The 23,025-nt window shown below is 40.3% G+C and overlaps 1 protein-coding gene across 1 annotated transcript; it reads left to right on the top strand.

The window, feature by feature from the left end:
* Positions 1 to 1,144: 1,144 nt before the first annotated feature.
* Positions 1,145 to 21,152, top strand: LOC110489874 (excitatory amino acid transporter 5). The gene is made up of 11 exons (XM_021562869.3): positions 1,145 to 1,660; positions 3,719 to 3,798; positions 4,349 to 4,564; positions 14,012 to 14,054; positions 14,199 to 14,406; positions 15,889 to 15,988; positions 16,942 to 17,175; positions 18,340 to 18,534; positions 19,533 to 19,667; positions 19,935 to 20,037; positions 20,311 to 21,152. The coding sequence occupies exons 1-11, from the start codon at positions 1,415 to 1,417 to the stop codon at positions 20,473 to 20,475; spliced, it is 1,725 nt and encodes a 574-aa protein (XP_021418544.1). The 5' UTR covers positions 1,145 to 1,414; the 3' UTR covers positions 20,476 to 21,152.
* Positions 21,153 to 23,025: the final 1,873 nt, after the last annotated feature.

The raw sequence follows: 23,025 nt of genomic DNA, 5'->3' as shown, positions 1-23,025 counted from the left end.
AACCTAATTACAAATTCACCTCACCAAATTAATACCCAGAAAGACAGCAAATCATCATTCACTGACTCCAGGACCATGCTAGGTATCCATGAGATGTTAGCTCCGGCCCTCATAACTCAATGCAAATGGGTCCGTATAGATCAGAAACCTTTGGTGGCAACAGGAAATATTACTGCTGTCCTGTGCTGAACAAAAGTATACCGAAATGCTTAGTTTGTTATATTTTAATGGAATATTCTAATACGTTAATTATTATGTAGCAAAGAGTACGTCAATAGTTAAATGTAAATCCACAGAAAAGACATTCAGTGGCACATTAAGAAGATCTTGAATTAATTAATAAGACCTTTTGGCACACACATCTAGGTCAAAATGTGGCACAACCTCTTCCCAAGCCTCTCAAACTAGTTGCATTAACCATTGCTTAACTGTTGGCTCACCTTTCCACCTACGCATCTTATATAGCCTGTGCGGGGTTAGGATTTGATTGGATTGCAGCCATCCCTTTGTTTTGTTATCTAGATCACAATGACGATCAAACTTTATAAGATTGACCTTAATGGGGATTCATCTACTGATTCTTAGATGTTCGAGATGGGATCAGTTTAATTGGGATTCATTTAATCTCAGTTCATAAATTCAATTTGAAAGCACATTTTTAAAAAGAATCAAGGATGCGAATGCAAACGTTTCTGAATGTATAATTTAATTGTGCAATGCTGGAAAAAAAATGGTCCTACAGGCGGCCATATTGGTCAGCTAATACGGGACTAGTAAAGGCACAGTGCACTACTTTGTTATTTAATCATTTAAAAATATATATTTTTTATTATTCTATTTTTCAAGGGGTGCTGCAGCATCCTCAGCACCCCTACTTCCCACAGCTATGCCCTCAGTAGCCTATAACGTGTCCAAGAAAGTTAAAGGTCCTGCGAAAAGCAAGGTTGTTGCAGATTGCCTGTTACACCTAGAAGAGGATGGACCTTATGTTCTTAGCTTTGTTCCTCTCTAGGTTTTTCTCTAGGCCTCTAGGGAGTTTTTCCTGGCCACTGTGCTTCTGCTTCCACTTCTGCTTGCTCTTTGAGTTCTATTCCGGATTACTGTAAAAACACCTTGTGACAACTGCTGATGTCAAAAGAGCTTTATAAATGTGTTGAATGATTGAGATGACAAGACATCAACAATGAAGAAGTACATAAGCATGGCAGCCGCCTAACAAGAGAGACTTGTTAGATTTTATTACACACTTGTAAGCCTCTTAGTCCCGCTAATTCTCCCTGACTGTGGGCTGTGGCTGGCAGGTGTTTACTCTACACAGCAATGATGGCTTAATCCCCATGTAGGCTATGTGGTTCCTCAGAATCGCCCCACTCCAGAAGAATTTGACGGTCTTCCCAGTGAAGGACTTGGAACTATGGAGGAGCTACTACTGCCCACTGAACGCGAGGAGACGCACTCCAACAATAGCTCATATTCTCCAAGAGGAGAAACCATGTACCAACGTATCAATAGATTTCTCCATGGGGCTTTTGTTGATGACTTGAAACAGTGGTTAAGGGGCTACGTGAAGCGCAACGGCTTGCTGACGCTCTCGGTATTTGCCGTGTTGACGGGCTGTGTCCTGGGGGCTGTGTTAAGAGGGAGCCATCTCTCTACCCAGGTAAATTGCTCTTTATCACAGTCAGATGCATGTGCAAATTCTGTTTGAATATTTGATGTGCCAGCCTTCCAGGTCCCTATGTCTCTTGGTTTGGAAGTCTCTTAGCAGTGCATACATACACTGAGTGTACAAAATATTAAGAACACCTTCCTAATATTGAGTTGCCCTCCCCTCAGAACAGCCTGAATTTGTTGGGGTATGGACTCTACAATGTGTCAAAAGCGTTCTACAGGGATGCTGGTGCATGTTGAACCCAATGCTTCCAACTGTTGTGTCAGGTTGACTGGATGTCCTTTGGATGGTGGACGATTATTGATACACACAGGAAACTTGAGTGTGAAAAACCCATCAGCGTTGCAGTTCTTGACACAAACCGGTGTACCTAGCACCTACTACCATATCCTGTTCAAAGGCACTTAAGTCTTGCCCATTCACCCTCTGAATGGCACACATACACAATCCATGTCTCAATTGTCACAAGGCTTAAAAATGCTTCTTTAACCTGTCTCCTCCCCTTCATCTTCACTGATTTAAAATGGATTGAACAAGTGACATCGATAAGGGATCATAGCTTTCACCTGGATTCACCTGGTCAGTCTATGTCATGGAAAGAGTAGGTGTTCTTAATGTTTTATACATTGGCCACTTTTCTGTTTGACCACCTCGCCCTCTTTTCGTGACGGTGTTCCACTTAAACGCCTACAGAGCTCCTGTTTGCATTGCCTTGATGCACTGGAGCATTTCGTTGTTGGGTTGTAGAAAAACAAAGGATATCATCAGCAGCCAGACCTAATGAACCATTGAGAGAAGCTTCAAGTGCACAACACTATCAGCAAAGGATGGGAATGGAACCCTGTAAAGTGTTGTGTGTTACAGTTGTTATAGGAACAGCGAGCCAGTGCACAGCTATAAGAGCAGCCTGCATTCATCCTCTTGATTGAAAAAGTGGTTGTTGGGAAGGAGATAATGACCTCTACTAAGCAAAATGTTTCTGAGAGGAAAGCACTCCGTTGACGCACATGTAGCAGTCTCAATGCATTTTGTGGAGGAAGAAATTGTCATCTAGACCATAGATGGTGAATCGATGAATGACTTCAGAAAAGGTATTGCAGCATATTCTTGGAAAGCAACAGGAGATACCTAGATAGTTATAGGCCATCTTTTGGGACTCATAAGTTTAGGAAGGAAATGTATCATCTGCCCACATTATCACGCCCTTCCAGTTCACTTTTACGTGAAAGATGAAAGAAAACCGATGTTCAGAACAGGTCAATCCAAGCTCAGTCGTGTCAGGAGAGGAGAGGGGATTATTTGATCTCAGACTGAGAATTGGCTTGCCAAAGCAAACATGGCCTTAAGTGTGCTCGATAATCACAGGTGACGTGTGACCCAAGGCTGATGTTTAAAAGTGAGCAAAGTTTTAACTGGTGGGAATTACTGTGCGTGTTACAACTAAGAACTGTGTCACTCATCGGGGTTGTGGTCAATTCCATTCCAATTCTCTTCAATGTATACTTTCTGAATTTAAATGAAATTGACCCCAACTCTGTCACTTACAGCTAGCTAGTCATCTATGTCTCTGAGACCTACAGTATCAACGCCATCCAAACATTTGAAACCACATTGATTTTATATTTGATCAATGACTAATGTCAATTATAAAGATTCTATTCCTATGAACCTGATCGAATCAACCAAGATTATTCCACTTTTTTTGTACTATTTTGAAAACCAAGAACAACCTTTTCACAAGGGGTGAATCTGAAAACCAAAAGGCATTTGAGATTCACCCAAGTGTGTGCTGATGGGAACTTTTTCCTATTGGAAAGGAATACTTGAAACAAAAATATCTGTCCAACCTTTGAAAAGGGTCTCCTGTGGAGAGTTTGAAGTCAGGAACACTGCTTGGGTTTCTTAAGTTTTGTAATATGTTTGAAGATGCATAATTTTCCTCAAATTAAGTCACCAGCTGCCACTGCTTTGGAGGGGTTCATGTCTACTTATAATGTATAGTAATTGTTTTTATGTAACTAATGTTTCTTCTGATTTCCCCTCCAGGCTAAGATATATTTCTCGTTCCCTGGAGAGCTTCTCATGAGAATGCTCAAAATGCTTATCCTCCCCCTCATCACATCCAGGTAAACATCTGTGATGTCAGCCTCTGTCCCGTAATATGGTTTTATATTTAGTCAGCAACAGCGGAATACAAATATTTGATGTTCACTCAACACAAAAGATTTTCAGCCTCAAAAGTGACTTAAAATGCTTTTGAGAAAATTGCATAACTGGACAAGGGATGTTGACTAATTTTGCTGCTGTTATCACACTACACCCACTGAAAGTAGCTTACCCCCTACAGAATGGTAATTTTTGGAAACCAAATGTCAATAGATTCCATATTGTCTACATAACATGACTGGTTCCAGTTATATCACACCTGTCCGATGGTATAAGAAGTAGTAGTACTTACAACAAACATTTGAAACGGGGTCCTTCTGCCACTTCATTAGAAATTAGAATTAGATCTTGCTTAGGTCCACACTCCTGGTCATTCTCCGTAGCTTCATTTAACAGGTCAGTAGATTGGAACCATATTTGAGTACAAATTTAGGCACCAGTGCAATTATTGGGACATTATTTATTGTACATTTCCATTATTTGATGCTCTCTCTCTCTTCCCTTTTACAGTTTAATGTCAGGACTGTCATCCATGGAGCCCAAAGCCTGTTGTCGTGTGGGTGTTCTCACTGTGACCTACTACCTGTGGACCACCTTCATTGCGGTGGTGGTGGGTATCCTGCTGGTGATCATCATCAAGCCTGGGGTGGGCACCGAGATGGACAGCATCAGGCTAGGAGGAGGGCCCGTCATGACTTCTGCTGATGCCTTGCTAGATCTCATCAGGTGAGTGACCAATGAAGATAAACCTGAAGCTCGACAAGCAATATCTACAAACAATCAATACTGTCTATGGCAGGGATAGGCAACTAGATTCAGCCGTGGGTTGATTTTTGTCGGAGCGGATGGTCGGGGGACCGGAACATAATTATAATAATTTGTACACTGCAAATTGACCACAACTAAGCCCAAAAATGTATTTTATTCTAAAATAACAATAATTTCATAGCTTGATTACATTGAGACACGATCACATACACTCCATGGCCAAAAACATGTGGACACCCCTTCAAATTTGTGGATTTTGCCATTCCAGCCACACCCGTTGCTGACAGGTGTATATTTCTGCCCTGCTAGAGCTGCCCCGGTCAACTGTAAGTGCTGTTATTGTGAAGGGCAAACATTTAGGAGCAACAATGGCCCAGCCGCGAAGTGGTAGGTCACATAAACTCACAGCTTATAGTGATTAAAAATTGACTGTCCTCAGTTGCAATACTCACTACCGAGTTCCAAACTGCCTCTGGGAGCAACGTCAGCACAATAACTATTGGTCGGGAGCTTCATGAAATGGGTTTCCATGGCCGAGCAGCCGCACACAAGCCTAAGATCACCATGCACAATGCCAACGGTCAGCTAATGGGGTGTAAAGCTCGCCCCCATTAGACTCTCGAGCAGTGGAAACATGTTCTCCGGAGTGATGAATCATGCTTCACCATCTGATAGTCCGACGGACTAGTCTAGGTTTGGCGGATGCCAGGAGAACGCTATTTGCCCCAATGCATAGCGACAACTATAAAGTTCGGTGGGGGAGGAATAATGGTCTGGGGCTGTTTTTCATGGGTCGGGTTAGGCCCCTTAGTTCCAGTGAAGGGAAATCTTAATGCTACATTATACAATGACATTCTAGATGATTCTGTGCTTCTAACTTTGTGGCAACAGTCTAGGGAAGGCCCTTTCCTGTTTCAGCATGCAATGCCCCAGTGCAGAAAGTGAGGTCCATACAGAAATGGTTTGTCAAGATCAGTGTGGAAGATCTTGACTGGCCTGCACAGAGCCCTGCCCTCAACCCCATCGAAAACCTTTGGGATGAATTGGAACGCTGACTGCGAGCCAGGCCTAATCACCCAACATCACCGCCCAACCTCACTAATGCTCTTGTGGCTAAATAGAAGCAAGTCCCTGCAGCATTGTTCCACCATCTAGTGTAAAGCCTTCCCAGAAGAGTGAAGAGAGAAGGCTGTTATATCAGCAAAGGGGTGGCCAACTCCATATTAATGCCCATTATTTAGGAATGAGATGTTCGACAAGTAGGTGTCCACATACTTTTGTACATACTCATGTAGTATGTGTCTCTTTCGTAATTAAAAAAAAATTTTTTTTGCTGAATTACTGGTGATTTTAGACTTTTTTTGTACAAAAACTTTTTTTTAAATAGGGGTTTACTTTGTGGGGGGGGGGGGGGGCAATATTTACAGCAATCAATATACATCTAGGGCCTAGGTGCTGGGACAAGCGATATTACAAAATACCTATATTTAATGGACAACCAATATCTACAACAATACTTTCAGTCTAGGGACAAACAATATGGTCATTTTCATGTTAAAGGAAACATAAGCACCAACATGTGAAGATCATAGGAGCATGTCAATTTGGGTGTCAAATGAAAGCTAAGAGTATATTTTTTATTTTATTTATTAAGGCATATCAAGATTTTCAACCATTTACCATCATAAAAATGTGGAATAAGCAAAGGCTTTGATGGTAAAAGGGTCTTAGAAAACATCCTACCAAAAAACGTCTCACGGTATTAGAAATACATCAAAAGTAAAGACCCCTGCCAACTAATATCAACATTTATATTAAGTTTAGGATAATTTTTTGCCTTGTGCCTGGAAATTCCGTTACCAAAAACCCACATATCTTGAAGATTTTTTCTAATTTCTCTTCCTCATGAGGAGGATAATGAAAGTTCACAGAAGTAACAGGTCAAGGTAGACATATAAACTAGTTATGTTTTTTACAATCAATTTTATTCATGAATTATGACATTTTTAAAATGTTTATTTTATTTGACCTTTATTTAAGAAAAAAAATGTCTATATTTTTTTACCCCTTTTTCTCCCCAATTTCGTGGTATCCAATTGTTTTAGTAGCTACTATCTTGTCTCATCGCTACAACTGCCGTACGGGCTCGGGAGAGACGAAGGTTGAAAGTCATGTGTCCTCCGATACACAACCCAACCAAGCCGCACTGCTTCTTAACACAGCGCGCATCTAACCCGGAAGCCAGCCGCACCAATGTGTCGGAGGAAACACCGTGCACCTGGCAACCTTGGTTAGCGCGCACTGCACCCGGTCCGCCACAGGAGTCGCTGGTGCGCGATGAGACAAGGACATCCCTACCGGCCAAGCCCTCCCTAACCCAGACAACGCTAGGCCAATTGTGTGTCGCCCCACGGACCTCCTGGTCGCGGCCGGTTACGACAGAGCCTGGGCGCGAACCCAGAGTCTCTGATGGCACAGCTAGCGCTGTAGTACAGCGCCACCCGGGAGGCCCTAAAAAAAAAAAAAATCTTATTTTCAATAATGCCCTAGGAACAGTGATTCTGTTACCAAATCGGTAATGTAATTTCAGAAAAATATGAATTGCTGCAATTTAATTAGCTACAATGGGAAATCATGGTAGTTACAAACCCCAGTTGGGTCACCTGCTATATTGTCTTCCCTTCCACTGCCATACTGTTATGTTCAGCTGATGTTCAACTGTTTTCTCTCTCTTTCTGTCATCTGGTGGTCAAACCAAAAGTCTGGACAACCCCTCCTCTCTCTCTCGCTCCAATTAATGTCACCTCTCCCGGCTCTTACTGACCGGACCAAATCCGAACCAGTCATAGAAGTCTATGTTTCACAAATTCGGACATCCCAGTAGAGTACATTACAGTAGAGCACACTACTGTACACTAAAGAAAAGTATAGTACAGTACAGTAGTGTAGAATAGAGTGGAGTAGAGTTGAGGACACTATAATGAACTATACTCTACTCTTCTTTACTGTACTGTACTGAACTCTACTGTACTATACTGAACTCTACTGTACTGAACTATACTCTACTTGTATATACTCTACTGTACTGAACTCTACTGTAATGTACTGAACTATGTTCTATGTTGTACTGTACTGTGCTGTACTGTCCAAACTTGTAAAACCTAGACGTCTATGATTGGTTCAGATCCGGGCCAACCAAATTTGGTCTTGTTTGGTGGCAGAGCTTATTAAAGTAATAGCCAGGGTATAGAATAAAAGAAAAATATGCAATATCCTCATCTTTATGTACCTGTTTAGAATACATCACCTTGAAGAGAATGGCATTCATAGTTCATTGTTATGCATTTCTGTGTAGTACAGATCAGGGACCCATGATGAAATTCCTTTAACACAATTCTGTTACCGGTTATAAATCCACCTAATTTACTCTAGTTCAATAACCAAAATATTGTTTTTCATAGTCAAGGTGCCATGTCATAGCTGACACCTCATTCTTAATTCAGAGCAGATATTTACATTTTTGGAAAATGTGATCACATAAAAAACAGAGGGAGATTTTACTGTTACCAAACTTCGCATCTGCACAGTTCTTCCAGTAAATGTGTTTTTGTAAACATTTCTTTGTAAATTGTAAAAAGTAGTCCTTGTGCATAGAGTTGTATGGTTTGTTCAACTTTGAAATCAATGGTTTTTATGATGCATATGTTTTAAGTGAAAAATATTAGTATCAGCACAATTCCGTTAGCGTGGAATTGCCCATATACAATACTTACAATGTAGGGACCAACACAGCGGCCTTGTGGTTAGTGTCTCCGCTCTGAGATTGGAAGGTTGGGAGTTTTATCACTGGCTGTGTCAAGACTCTAAAAATGGGACCCAACGTGTCTCTGTTTGGCACTCAGCATTAAGGAGATTGATTGGGGGTAAGGTCCTGCGATCGACTAGTGTCCTGTCCAGGGGGTCTACTTGAACATCAAGCTGCCTCACGGTACAGTTATAGACTCCTGCTCTGTTCCGGCTCATGGCTACTTACTTTTTCTTACAGACTAGGGACAACTAATAACCAAATATTTAGACTGATTGCCAGCAAAACCTAGTCAGTGTTCAATCAATTGCAGATAGCGATTTTCCAAAAAGTGCTTTCAGGAGTATAGGCCCTAAATTGGATTTGTTACAGCAGTGTATCCTGGGTAAAGGGGAGCTAATCAAATCCAATCAAATCAAATCAAATTTTATTTGTCACATACACATGGTTAGCAGATGTTAATGCGAGTGTGGCGAAATGCTTGTGCTTCTAGTTCCGACAATGCAGTAATAACCAACAAGTAATCTAACTAACAATTCCAAAACTACTGTCTTATACACAGTGTAAGGGGATAAAGAATATGTACATAAGGATATATGAATGAGTGATGGTACAGAGCAGCATAGGCAAGATACAGTAGATGGTATCGAGTACAGTATATACATATGAGATGAGTATGTAAACAAAGTGGCATAGTTAAAGTGGCTAGTGATACATGTATTACATAAGGATACAGTCGATGATATAGAGTACAGTATATACGTATGCATATGAGATGAATAATGTAGGGTAAGTAACATTATATAAGGTAGCATTGTTTAAAGTGGCTAGTGATATATTTACATCATTTCCCATCAATTCCCATTATTAAAGTGGCTGGAGTTGAGTCAGTGTCAGTGTGTTGGCAGCAGCCACTCAATGTTAGTGGTGGCTGTTTAACAGTCTGATGGCCTTGAGATAGAAGCTGTTTTTCAGTCTCTCGGTCCCAGCTTTGATGCACCTGTACTGACCTCGCCTTCTGGATGATAGCGGGGTGAACAGGCAGTGGCTCGGGTGGTTGATGTCCTTGATGATCTTTATGGCCTTCCTGTAACATCGGGTGGTGTAGGTGTCCTGGAGGGCAGGTAGTTTGCCCCCGGTGATGCGTTGTGCAGACCTCACTACCCTCTGGAGAGCCGACGGGTGAGGGCGGAGCAGTTGCCGTACCAGGCGGTGATACAGCCCGCCAGGATGCTCTCGATTGTGCATCTGTAGAAGTTTGTGAGTGCTTTTGGTGACAAGCCAAATTTCTTCAGCCTCCTGAGGTTGAAGAGGCGCTGCTGCGCCTTCTTCACAATGCTGTCTGTGTGAGTGGACCAATTCAGTTTGTCTGTGATGTGTATGCCGAGGAACTTAAAACTTGCTCTAGCTGGCACTAGATTTAGGGACTCTCAGTCCTGTAGCATGACACTTCAGTGCTGATGACAAATCAGGCTGAGAAGTCATCCAGCACCCACAACCAGACCGCCAATTTCCATATCAAGTGTCCACTCCCTTCATAGGACTTCTTTCTGTGCAAATCAAACACACTTTTGCTAACTGGGAATCCACTGTCTACAGTTGATTAAATACTGGCCTCAGTCTAGTTACAACCTTCACCTGTCTCACAGAAACTAGTATTCTCACGCAAACTAGTATCTGTAGTTTCAAAACAGCCTATATATCCAGTCTAACAACAATCAATTACCAGAATCTCACATCAAACTACTATCTAATATCTGTCCCAATCACATTGGGCTTTGTATGTTTTTAAATGGCAAAAAATAGGGAGCTGCATATTGGCTTTTAATGTAATACAAGACATGCTAACGTGTCAAGCCTATGTCTTAATAAAGTCATCTCTAATATTTGGGTGTTAATCCATATGTTTTTCTCCCCTCAAATGAAGAGCATAAATAGACATTCCAGTCCAAATGACTACTTCTGGCAATAATTAAATTGATAAAACATACAAATAAATAAATACGTGAATTGTTAGATACTACTGCACTGTTGGAGCAAGGAACACAAGCATTTCGCTACACCAGCAATAACATCTGCTAAATATGGGTATGTGACCAATTTGATTTGATATGACGAAAACTTGTCCTCTAGCAAATGTTGCAACTTGAGACTTGACTTTGCAAAAAGAAAAAACACTTGCCACTCGATATCGACTTGAATTTTGTCATCTCACGCACTATATTATCCTATATGTCCTTTGTCGTGTCTTTGGCATCATTAAACTGAAGACTTATTTTGATCAAATAAATTCTCTGTAATTATTATTACGTGATTAAACTAACTTAATCATGTAAATGTAATTAACTAGGAAGTCGGGGCACCAAGGAAAATATTCAGATTACAAAAATATTCCTAATACAATTTTTCAGATATTTTAACATCTGATCAATTAGTCTTCTAATGAATGAATTATTCTTTACCTCACGTTAGTCTCATTCCAAACGTCGTAAATTGCTGGTTATCTGCACGAACCCAGTCTTCACTATGAATCCGCCATACATCAATTGTCTCAATAATTTATTTATTAACTAACTAAATCACAGAAATGCACACACAAACAGAGTAAATATGGTTACAAGGAAATGATATGGGATGTGCCCTAGTGGCCTAATCCGGCATGGCGGCTTGGTAGACAAAGGGACTGAGAAGGGCGCGAAAGATAAAAGACACTACAAAGTTGATAATTATAACAATTGAAATGCTAATCCTTTGCACATGAAAGCTCACTCGTTCGGGAATAATTGCAATCAATATATATATTTAAGCTCAGTGTATCGTCTTGATCTCTTTTGGAAAGTTTGAGTTTGTCCACCCTCTCTCTCTCTCTCTCTCTCTGCCGTGGTTAGAATGGATAGTTCAGAGTAACATTCAGCAATGTTGTTATAGATAGATGTTTCGGCGGTTGTCGGCCTTCGCATTCACGGGTACACAATTTCTAGCTACAGACTAGTAATTAGTATCTAAGAGTAGTTCTTATTCTGTCGGATCGATAGTTTCAGAGTTTAACCACGTGGTATGGTTAAAAGATTCAACAATCAACTCAAACCTTAACTCCCTCTGTGATGAAGTACTGGTCTGAAACCTTAGCCCTCTCATGGTTATCGAGGTAAGTTGGTCTTGAAGATAAATTCCCAAGGTGGGGGTTATATTCGGAAGAGCAGAAAAAGGCTGTCCCATGACGCCAGGTCAATGTCTGTGCTCATGGGGCGGGCCAATGACTTACTTAACTTTAAAGGGAATTGTGTTCCCTTGCATTAAACAGTTTAAAATCACATTACATAATTTCACAAATAATTTCATCATTACTCATTCATTTTATACAACAATTAGATACAAGCCTCATAACTGAGACTCTTGTATAAACAGAGTTATGCTAATGTGGCTGTATTGTCTCTCATGAGTTTCACAAATATTAAACGAAATGTACCAGTCGTAGCTGGATTCTTCCCCGACCGTGTACACCTTCTCCAAAACATGTACATTGTTCAGTTCTCAAGTTCTATGCTGGAGAAGAGGTTCCTTTGTTCTCATGTGAAACCTTCTCTCTATATATACTGTCTGGCCATGAGGAAGAGAGTCTCCTTCAGGAATTTACGACTTGAGATAACAGCAGCCTGGGTGTAGGCGAGAAAGAGAGGGGGAAGGCACGCTATACCCAAAGAGGACCACGTCATGACTCCTTTATAACGGAGCGCTGCAGGTTATATGCTTTCTGTTCTGTGTCTTGAACACTCAGTCACTTAAATCACCGGTTGCGCAGGTCAGACACAAACTATGTAATCTAACGCGCACAGCCCCATTGTCCTCCAGTATTTATTTACTAGCAAACGTGATAACACATCACTCCCAACATACACAAGCAATAACTCTTCACAGAAATGTTGCAGCACCCTACATCTAAACTGTATGGGAAGAAAACGAGATGATTTTTCAGTCTGATGTAAAGGGAAGGAAATTTTAAAATAAAATGTTCTATAAGTAAATGTTAAATAAAAAGGTTGCTGCAGTTTGACAGGGTTTTCATCCTCCCTGGGGCCAGGAGTTTTTCCAGAAGTAATTTAAAACCATGTGTCCTGTTTAGAAAATACTGTATCTGTATACCTAGGTGAGTAGGTGGCAGGTAACCTAGTTGTTAAGAGCATTGGGTCAGTAACCGAAAGGTCAATGGTTCACATCCCTGAGCTGACTAGGTGAAAATCTGTCAGTGTGCCCTTGAGCAAGGCACTTAACCCTAATTGCTCCTTTAATTTGCTGTAAATGTTAATCTGGTCCAACTACTAATTAATCACTGTTGGACCCTATAGGGTCCTGATTTATACCTGGTTAGGTTACCAGATTAGGAAAATCTCCAGGCCCCAGGGAAAACAATTTGCCCCACCACTCTGGGACCTGTGGGGCAACCTCTGCATCAGGGCATCATCAGTGCATTGAAATTGGCATAAAACACAGTCACTTGAGGACTCTAAACCCCAAATTAGTGACTTGACCTGAGCTGTGGAATTTGGAATTTTACTTGAGACTTTATTTATTATTACTTGGGATTTGACGCGAGACTCAAAGAGTAAGACTTGAGACTTGCTTAAGACTTCCAAATTGTGACTTGGTCCCATCTCTGGTACTAGATACAGGCCTAACATGCATGCTACTACCTATTGTTGTCAATGCTTGCGTAGTTCTGTGCAGTAGCAATGACTGTCTCACAATCCAGTTAAATCACAGGGGTGATTAGGGTATTTTTAGTCATCCATAAGGGATGATTTACAGATTAACTCAATCATGAACGGTGGGGATACAATGATCTCGGTGGAGGATCTCTTCGCCAGCACACGTCAGGAGGGAGTCTGGCTCATGTCTGTCTGATCTTACCTCCCTCTTTTAAGGGCCCTCATGGGAATGGTCTGCCCACTTTATCTAATTATTTAGTTAAGGAAAGACCGGAAGAGAGGAGAGCCCGAGTTAAACTGATAAAATGAATTTACATTTTTATTTAACTAGGCAAGTCAGTTAAGAACAAATTCTTATTTACAGTGATGGCCTGTAGGGGGCCTATAACATACTGTAGGGGGCCTTATAACATACTGTAGGGGGCCTTATAACATACTGTAGGGGGCCTTATAACATAGGGGGAAAATGGCCTCTACTGTGTTCACAACTGAGACACTTCACAAGTTCTTACTTTCTTTGCAAATACATCAAATGACTTGTTTGGCCCATGCAAATACTTTAAACACATCAAATATTTTATGCAGACATATCTCAAAATGTGTATTCATCACTGAATATATACATTCTGTAGAATACATCAGATCAATTCTCAGAGTGCAGGGGACCACTTTCCTTTGTATGGTTCACCACTTCCTGTAACAATTCAAAAGGATGCTATTTGTGATAATCATACTCATCAAGTTGGAATAATTATAACGTATTATGACTCTCTCTTGTGCTGTATTGATTACACCTTACTGACACTGATCATTAATGAATGACCACGTGTTTCACCCTTAATGCATACACCAACATATCAACATGCTAAATTATAACATATTATCTTTTTACAGGAATATGGTTCCTTCCAATCTTATTGAGGCAACATTTCAGCAGGTGAGTAACACTAGACCAATGATACATTTACCATTGTTCCTAATAAGTCAGATGTTCCATTGGTTGTGATTAACATATCCCTACAGCTGATGGGTATTGTAGTTTATATTGCCTTACTCATCTGCAATGTTCTTATTGTTCCAGTACAAAACAGATCTGGTTCCTATCCTGAAAGTCTCCAGGGTCACAGTGCAGCCCGACTTTGTGTACGCCATACCTGATGAAAGTGACCCCAGTGGTCGGACGGTGTTCCTGGAGCTCACTCCACCCCCTGAGATCCACTACAAGACCAGACCTGGCAACAGCCAACAGATGAATGTGCTGGGGATCGTCATCTTCTCTGCCACTATGGGTAAGACCAGCAGTGGTGTAAAGTACTTAAGTAAAAATACTTTAAAATACTACTTTACATTACTATTTATATTTTTGACTACTTTTACTTCACCACATTCCTAAAGAAAATGATGTACCTTTTACTCCTTACATTTTTCCTGACACTCAAAGGTACTCGTTACATTTTGAATGATTAGCAGGACAGGAAAATGGTCCAATATGCGCAGTTATCAAGAGAACATCCCTGGTCATCCCTACTGCCTCTGATCTGGCGGACTCACTAAACACATGATTTGTTGCAGTGTGCCCCTGGCTATCCGTTAATGGTTTGCTTAATATAAAGAATCTGAAGCGATTTGCCATGCCTTCAGAAAGTATTCATTCCCCTTGATTTATTCCACGTTGTTTTGTTACAGCCTGAGTTCAAAATGGATTAAATAGCTTTTTTTCTCTCACCCATCTACACCCATCTGCACACAATACCCCATAATGACAAAGTGAAAACATGTTATTAGAAGAAAAAAATCAAATTTATTGAAAATTAAATACAGAAATATCTTATTTACATCAGTATTCACACCCTTGAGTCAATGCACTGCCTTTGGCAGTGATTACAGCTGTGTGTCTTTCTGGGTAAGTCTCTAAGAGCTTTGCACACCTGAATTGTATAATATCTGCCCATTATTCTTTTAAAATATTCTTCAAGCTCTGTCAAGTTGGTTGTTAATCATTGCTAGTAAACCATTTTCAAGTCTTGCCATAGATTTTCAAGACAATTTAAGTCAAAACTGTAACTAGGCCACTCAGGAACATTCAATGTAATCTTGGTAATCAACTCCAGTGTATATGTGGCCTTGTGTTTTAGGTTATTGTCCTGCTGAAAGGCTAATTTGTCTCCCAGTGTATGTTAGAATGCAGACTGAAACAGGTTTTTCTCTAGGATTTTGCCTGTGCTTAGCTCTATTTCATTTATTTTTATCCTAAAAAACTCCCTTGTCTTTACTCATGACAAGAATAACCATAACATGAAGCAGCTACCACCATGCTTGAAAATATGAGGAGTGGTACTCAGGGATGTGTTGGATATGCCCCAAACATAACACTTAGTATTGTAGACATAAAGTAAATTTCTTTGCCACATTTTTTTGCAGTTAAGTATATTTTAGCAATTACATTTACTTTTGATATTTAAGTATATCAAAACTTTTAGACTTTTACTCAAGTAATATTTTACTGGGTGACTTTCACTTTTACTTGAGTCATTTTCTATTAAGGTATGTTTACTTTCACTCAAGTATGACAATTGGATACTTTTTCCACCACTGACTGTATTCTGAAGGCCAGTCTTTTCTGTTTCCTTCTTTTTTTCTGTTTATATTAAGTCTGTTTACATTATACATCTGCAGCTGTCTATCCCTCTAGTATCAATATTGTATGTATCCATCTCTCTAGACTGAGAAGATAGAGCCAGATACATATATTTGTCATTTTGTTCCTTCAGGGCTGTTGCTGGGGAAAATGGGCGAAAGAGGAGCACCACTAGTCAACGTGTGTCAGTGCGTCAACGAATGTGTCATGAAAATCACCAACACTGCTGTTTGGTAAGCGGGGTACCAGCTTTATAAGTACCAGCATCTGTGTCCGTTACCATATTTATCATTAGTTTAAATGATAAAGGTTCTAATTTACTGGCTCAGTGGGTTAGAGGATGGTACCGGCAACACCAGGTTTGTGGGTGTGATTCCCACACTGTATACTGAATGTGTGTCACTATAAACTGTCACTTTGGATACAAGCATCTGCTAAATTACCCAAGAAATATCATAAGTCTGTTGCCTTTGATGGCAACCTAGTCTTTTGGCTTTCTGCTATGAGCAGCATAACCCATGAACATTCAAACTAGTGGGATCTAAAGAAACAGCCTGCCACCCAGATGTGTGTTCCGTGTTACTTTCTGAGGCTACGGCCTGTACACGGGCCTGTGGTGAGAACGTGGTCATCGTCTTGTGGTCAAGATGTGGTGGAGACGTTAGGCAATCATCTTGACTCGCTCCACCCAGCAGTGAGCTGCACATGCCGAGGATTAGTCGACCAGGAGTAGCACACTCTGTGCTCAGGGTCAACAGTGACTAATCCCAGGGAACTTTGGCACCACCCATGCAGCTCAGGTTTACCTCAAACGGCCCGGCCAAATTGTTCAAACGGCCTTACCATAGAAGTTCAATTGCTAATAGGATTTACCTCAAAGCCTTGAATGACTCTTGGCTCTGACATGGTTTTAGTGGCAGGGATCAACTCAGGTGACACAACACAGCAATTTTTTTCTTATTATTTTTTATGAATAAAGTAGTCGTCTAGTTTTCACAATACATAATGTAATAGAAAATAACAATTTATTTAGTTTTATTCTATTCCACTTGGTGGAAACTACTCATTAGGAAAAACACATTGACATTTCACCTAGTACAGACAGTCTTTGAAGGTGTGTATTTTACAAACGTGAAACACAGTTGTATATATACAGTAGGTCATTCGTTCTTCCTTTTTCTTTCAGGTATTTTCCATTTGGGATCATATTCCTCGTAGCTGGAAAAATCCTGGACATGCAGGACCCATCTAATCTTGGGAAGAAGCTGGGCTGGTACACCATCACTGTTCTGGCCGGGCTGTTTGTTCACGGCCTCATCCTCCTCCCCTTCTTCTACCTTGTCCTGACTCAGAAAAACCCCTTCACTTATATCAGAGGCCTGCTACAAGCCTTGGTCATAGCACTGGCCACCTCCTCAAGGTAAGCAGTTGTCTCTTTGAGCCCATTTTTCTCATCGAACAATGATGTTCATTGTCCTGAAGGTCTGCAGTATGCAACCAGGGTTGGGGTCATTTCCTTTCTTAATTCAGTTAGTTCAGCATGAAATTAATTGCCATTCAACTCATGTTGAATTGGAAATTGAGCTTTGCTTTTTATGAGGAATTGAATTTCAGCTCACCCCCTGAATAGAAAAGTAACTGCCCCCCATTCAACAAAGTTCCATAACACCTGATTCATCAGGTGTGTTAAGGCATCAGCATGCTTCAGTTTGGCTGGCGCCTAGCCGAACAAAACTTGTGTGCTCGCATATTCCCTTAAAAGACCTTCACTTGAAAAATAAGAAAAAAGCGACAATAGTACTGTTTGTCCATTTTGAGATGCCGTAGCCAGTATGCATTTCCTCAGAATAGTCCGAATGAATCTAAGATAACTCAAGAAATCTGTCATTTATTTTGGCGTTTTTGCAGAGATCTTAGTTGCGTCGTTTCACATCTAACTATTCTGCTTGGTGCAGTATTTTTCAAAACAAAAAATGTGCAGGAAAACGAGTCAACTTTATTGAAAAATCCTTACTGTTGACCAATCACAGATGAAGGGGCTTAGACTTGGGCTCCAAACTTCGGTGTCCCCCCAGCAAAAATATAATATGCCCGAACAGTCGAAAAAACGCTCACTGAAGTCTAGTGTTGGGCAGGGACAAATGCACTGTGGCCCTCCAGGACCAGATGTGAAGAAAGCTGTCAGAGGATTGAGCTGAATGCGTGAAAAAGGTTCCTTATAAACATTGTAATGGCGAGTTTGATTGATCAGCTTCAAACACTACAAAACCTTTACCGTAGGCAAATTCATCTGTATCATGTTGCAATTGATCCCCAGTATGGTGAGTTTCAATAGAAGGACAGAAATGTATTAAGATAATAACTTAAATGTCAAAAAGTATGTTTAAAAATTCGCTTTAAATAGCTTTAAAGCTCAGTGTTGCAATTGTTGTAAGTAAGGAGTGCAAACAGAAGGATGCGAAAAGGAGGAAAACTGACAATATTCTATCCAGAGGATATCAGTTCATAATGGTAGAAGCCCCTTAGTCAACGATCTCTCTCTCTCTCTCTCTCTCTCTCTCTCTCTCTCTCTCTCTCTCTCAAGTTCTGCCACTCTACCCATCACTATGAAGTGCTTGCTGGAGAACTGCAATGTGGATCGGCAGATAGCACGCTTTGTGCTGCCTGTGGGGGCCACCATCAACATGGACGGAACGGCTCTTTATGAGGCCGTGGCGGCCATCTTTATTGCCCAGGTCAACGATTATGAGCTGGACTTTGGCCAGCTGGTCACCATTAGGTATGTACAGTGGTGGAGAAAGTACCCAATTGTCGTACTTGAGTAAAAGTAAAGATACCTTAATAGTAAATGATTCACGTAAAAGTGAGTCACCTAGTAAAATACTACTTGAATCAAAGTCTAAAAGTATTTGGTTTTAAATATACTTAAGTATCAAAAGTAAATGTAATTGCTAAAATGTACTTAAGTATCAAAAGTGAAAGTATAAATAATTTAAAGTTCCTTATATTAAGCAAGCCAGATGGCACCATCTTCTTGTTTTTTTATTTATTCACGGATAGCTTGGGGCACACTCCAACACTCAGACATCATTTACAAACCAAGCATTTGTGTTTAGTGAATCTGCCAGATCAAGTAGTAGGGATGACCAGGGATGTTTTCTTGATAAGTGTGTGAATTGGACAATTTTAATGTCCTGCTAAGCATTCAAAATGAGTACTTTTGGGTGTAAAAAGAAACTGTATGGAGTAAAAAGTACATTATTTTCTTTAGGAACCTAGTGAAGTAAAAGTAAGTTGTTAAAAATATAAATAGTAAAGTACAGATACCAAAAACACTACTTAAGTAGTACTTGAAAGTATTTTTACTTAACTACTTGACACCACTGGGTATGTATTGGGTTTCAAGTCATAAAGCTACCATTGCATCTGCAGGGTGAAACTTTGAGTCCAAACTGAAAAGCAGTAAGCACCCGGTGTAGTCTGCCATGACAGCCTTGGTCCTGGGTGCTGAGATTATAACCGGTGTGACAAAAAGTAACATTCCTCCTGATATGACTTTTGTTTCACACAACATTAGTACATGTGAATGTGCATTATCGCTGTACTGAGTAAATATTATTTTCATGATGAGATTCAATCACTGTGTTTGATTTAATAAAAAATCCTTACAAGCAATAAGGCTGTCAAAAGGTATTGCTCATATCAGTGTTACCATGGCAGAATAGTATTGTAAATCACCTTCTTAGCTTTGTAATTGATTGTTTTGGTCTCTAACAGTATAACAGCTACAGCTGCCAGCATAGGTGCTGCTGGGATTCCCCAGGCCGGCCTCGTTACCATGGTCATTGTCCTGACATCAGTGGGTCTGCCACCTGATGACATCACCCTCATTGTGGCCATCGACTGGGTGTTGTAAGTTCACTATGACATAAGTTAGTAATTAATATTCAATATCTACAGTAGGCCTACAACGTATTAGAACACATGTAGTTAATAGTGACTTAAACAGCTGACAATGATTTAGAATGGTTGTCAAGGGAAACCTTAAATTGTTTACTAACTTCATGGCATAGGAGAGACTGGTTGTTATGGGGAAGTATTTTGGTGCATTCGGAGACAATGTTTGTGGTTGGAGTGGGAGGCTGATCTCTGGAGCTTTTGTATTTCCTGTCTTTTCAGGGACCGATTCCGAACCATGATCAACGTGCTTGGAGATGCCCTGGCAGCAGGAATCATCGGCCACTTATGTCGGAAAGACTTTCCTCGCGGTGGTACTTACAAGGTAGGCAGCTGTCACTGTCTAGCTGCAACCATATCATATCATCCACCTATAGTCCTGAGTTCCCGTAAAACTGTTTTAATGTGAGGTATAAGAGACCCTGCACAAAACTAATTACTGAGGTCTTAGATTAATGTAATGTGTGTGCTGGCCAGGGTTACAAGAAAACCAATATGAAAGCAATATGTCATGTGAATATAGACCTCTGAACATCTGAACAGTTTTTGTCACTTATCACAGAGATACTGATCACTGTGTGTGTGTGTTCCTTCCCAGTCCCAGCCTTCATACGGCACACAGAACAAACACAACTTGCACGACATGCAGAATGGCATGCCACTGACCGAGTTGCCTTTGCACAAGCAAGACTGTTGTTACGAGGTGATGGAAGACACAGTCAACGAGAGCCCCACTATATACTACAATATCTGTCAAGTTTAACTCCTGGGAACACGCTAACCTCAAATGCTGGACGTTTTGGAGCGCTTTTCCTCCACCTCTGCCATGAAACAGTATTAAACTGCTGTCATCTACTCCTTTTTTTGTGACTGAACTTTTTGTTCCACTTTGATGGCGACACTGCAAAGGTCAAATCAGTGTTTTACACAAATATTTTTTTAAATATATTTTTTAACAGTGATGAGTTAGGAATTGCCCCATTCTACCACTACCATCTTATTAACTCGGCTCATCCAACATCAAGTGGATTCCCTGGATGTTTTTATTTGATTTATTATTGTTCTCTACTGAACTGTTCCTCATCATGATCCATGTGTTTATAACTACATCCATTTTGAACAACTTTATTGGGAGTTGTAGACTATGTGCGTTATTGATTTGTTTGACAAGCATAGGAAGTATTGTATGGTCATATTGTACATTCTGGGTCAATTGCAATGAACTCATATTTAACTCAACTAAATCTTCCTTTTAATGTACCTAACATTTAGTGGCAGTTTCAACCATCTCTAAATGCAATAAAGTACAGGGAGAAATGCTGTAAAATTCAAAACACCTCCTCTGATTATCTTTGTATATGAGCCCACTTTATTAATATTCATAGACTTTCAAAAAACAAAATGTAGTGTTGCCTTAAATAAAATATTTAATTTATCATCTACACAGACACCAACCATTTCGTCTGCCAACACATAAACAAACTAACATACCATTCCTCCCTTAATCCTAGCAACATATTACTTTAGGAATAACATTGTTTCTTCAGATTCATTTATTGTACATATTTTGATAAACATATTTTTGTTGTTGATTTCTGGTCTATTTATATTTTGCTATAAAATGCAACATCAACATGGACTTGAGTTCCTTCCCACTGGGCACAAACTGAATGAATCAACATTGTTTCAACGTCATTTGTCAACATATTTAGACATGGAATCTACATGTAAAATACATTTCATTTGAAAAAAGTCAACATAAACTGTTTTGAGGGTGAAATTTCAACTACAAGATTATGTCATCATGGGAACCAATTTTCAACCTTGTATAGAATTTGTACCTTTGAACAATGTCAGATCGTCATCGTTATATCCACTATCAGAGAGAGAAAACAATAGGCTGGGCAGCACCTCCTACTGGATAGTTGATCTATCTACAGCTATCCATTTGGTCGCCCCTCCAGGGTTTTAACTAAAACCAGCCCTGCTTAGCATTGATATTGGTTACTGACTACTACCAATGTGCTATCCTGAGAATTATTTTTGAGAGACCTCTTTATATCTGGTTCTATCGAAGTCATACCGAAGGATTGATTTAGCAGAGCAAATTAAATGTAACCATACTCTATAAGTCATATATAATCAATGATACTATACTGAACAAAAAATATGAAGGCAAAATGTAAAGTGTAGATCCCATGTTTCATGAGCTGAAATAAAAGATCCCAGAAATTGTCTATATGCACAAGAGTTTATTTCTCTCATATTTGGTGCAGAAATGTGTTTAAATGCCTGGTTACACACACATTTGTTTTCATTGAATGTTAATTTCTCTACCATATGTCGTTTTAGAGAATTTGGCAGTATGTCCAATCGGCCTCACAACAGCAGACCACGTGTAAACCACACCAGCCCAGGACCTCCATATCCGTATTCTTTACCTGCGGGATCATCTGAGACCAGCCACCCGGACAGCTGATGAAACTGTGGGTTTGCACAACCAAAGAATTTCTGCACAAACGGTCAGAAACCGTCTCAGGGAAACTGGAGAAGAGTGCTCCTTACGGATGAGTCCCAGTTTCAATTGGACCGGGCAGATGGCAGACAGCATGTATGGCGTCATGTGGACGAGCAGTTTGCTGACGTTGTGAACAGAGTGCCCCATGGTGGCGGTGGGGTTATGGTATGGGCAGGCATAAGCTATGAACAACGAACACAACTATAACCCCATGCTGTGGAGCAACAGGTAGTCTAGTGGTTAGAATGTTGGACTAGTAACCGAAAGGTTGCAAGATAGAATCCCAGAGTTGACAAGGTAAAAATCTTTTGTTCTGCCCCTGAACAAGGTTAGTTAACCCACTGTTATTAGGCTGCCATTGAAAATAAGAATTTGTTCTTAACTGACTAGCCTAGTTAAAAAATACTACATGCCTCAAAAGAATAGTTTGGATTTCTCAAACTCACATCTTTTCATTTCTGAATGTATATTAAAACTACATTATATCTGTGTGTTTAGCCCCTTGAAAAAGTATTTTAATTAACTGTTTTGCCTTTCCTCCATCTCACTGCTGGCACTATATTGCTCCTGCCCTGGACTGGTGTATCCAGGTCTTAAGTGTGAAATGCACATTTAACACAATATATTCATGGACTTAGTTATGTCTTTTTCAAAACAAATTTTGTACCGTTTTATCGATGGCAATTTTAATGCACAGAGATACCGTGACGAGATCCTGAGGCGCATTGTTGTGCCATTCATCTGCCGCCATCACCTCATGTTTCAGCATGATAATGCCTGGACCCATGTTGTAAG

The sequence above is a fragment of the Oncorhynchus mykiss genome, chromosome 1 (genome assembly GCF_057628025.1).
Source record: "Oncorhynchus mykiss isolate SJ-2025 chromosome 1, ASM5762802v1, whole genome shotgun sequence".
In the NCBI taxonomy this organism is placed as follows: Eukaryota; Metazoa; Chordata; class Actinopteri; order Salmoniformes; family Salmonidae; genus Oncorhynchus; species Oncorhynchus mykiss.
Note: the sequence above shows the minus strand (reverse complement) of the source record. Positions and strands in the feature narration are given on the sequence as shown.

What these genes read in the sequence shown, in the direction of transcription:
- LOC110489874 (XM_021562869.3), top strand. Translation starts at nt 1,415, where the DNA reads ATGGAGGAGCTACTACTGCCCACTGAACGCGAGGAGACGCACTCCAAC. An exon ending in GCCTTGCTAGATCTCATCAG is followed by an intron (nt 4,565 to 14,011) that starts GTGAGTGACCAA and finishes ATCTTTTTACAG; the next exon opens with GAATATGGTTCCTTCCAATC. An exon ending in GCACTGGCCACCTCCTCAAG is followed by an intron (nt 17,176 to 18,339) that starts GTAAGCAGTTGT and finishes CTCTCTCTCAAG; the next exon opens with TTCTGCCACTCTACCCATCA.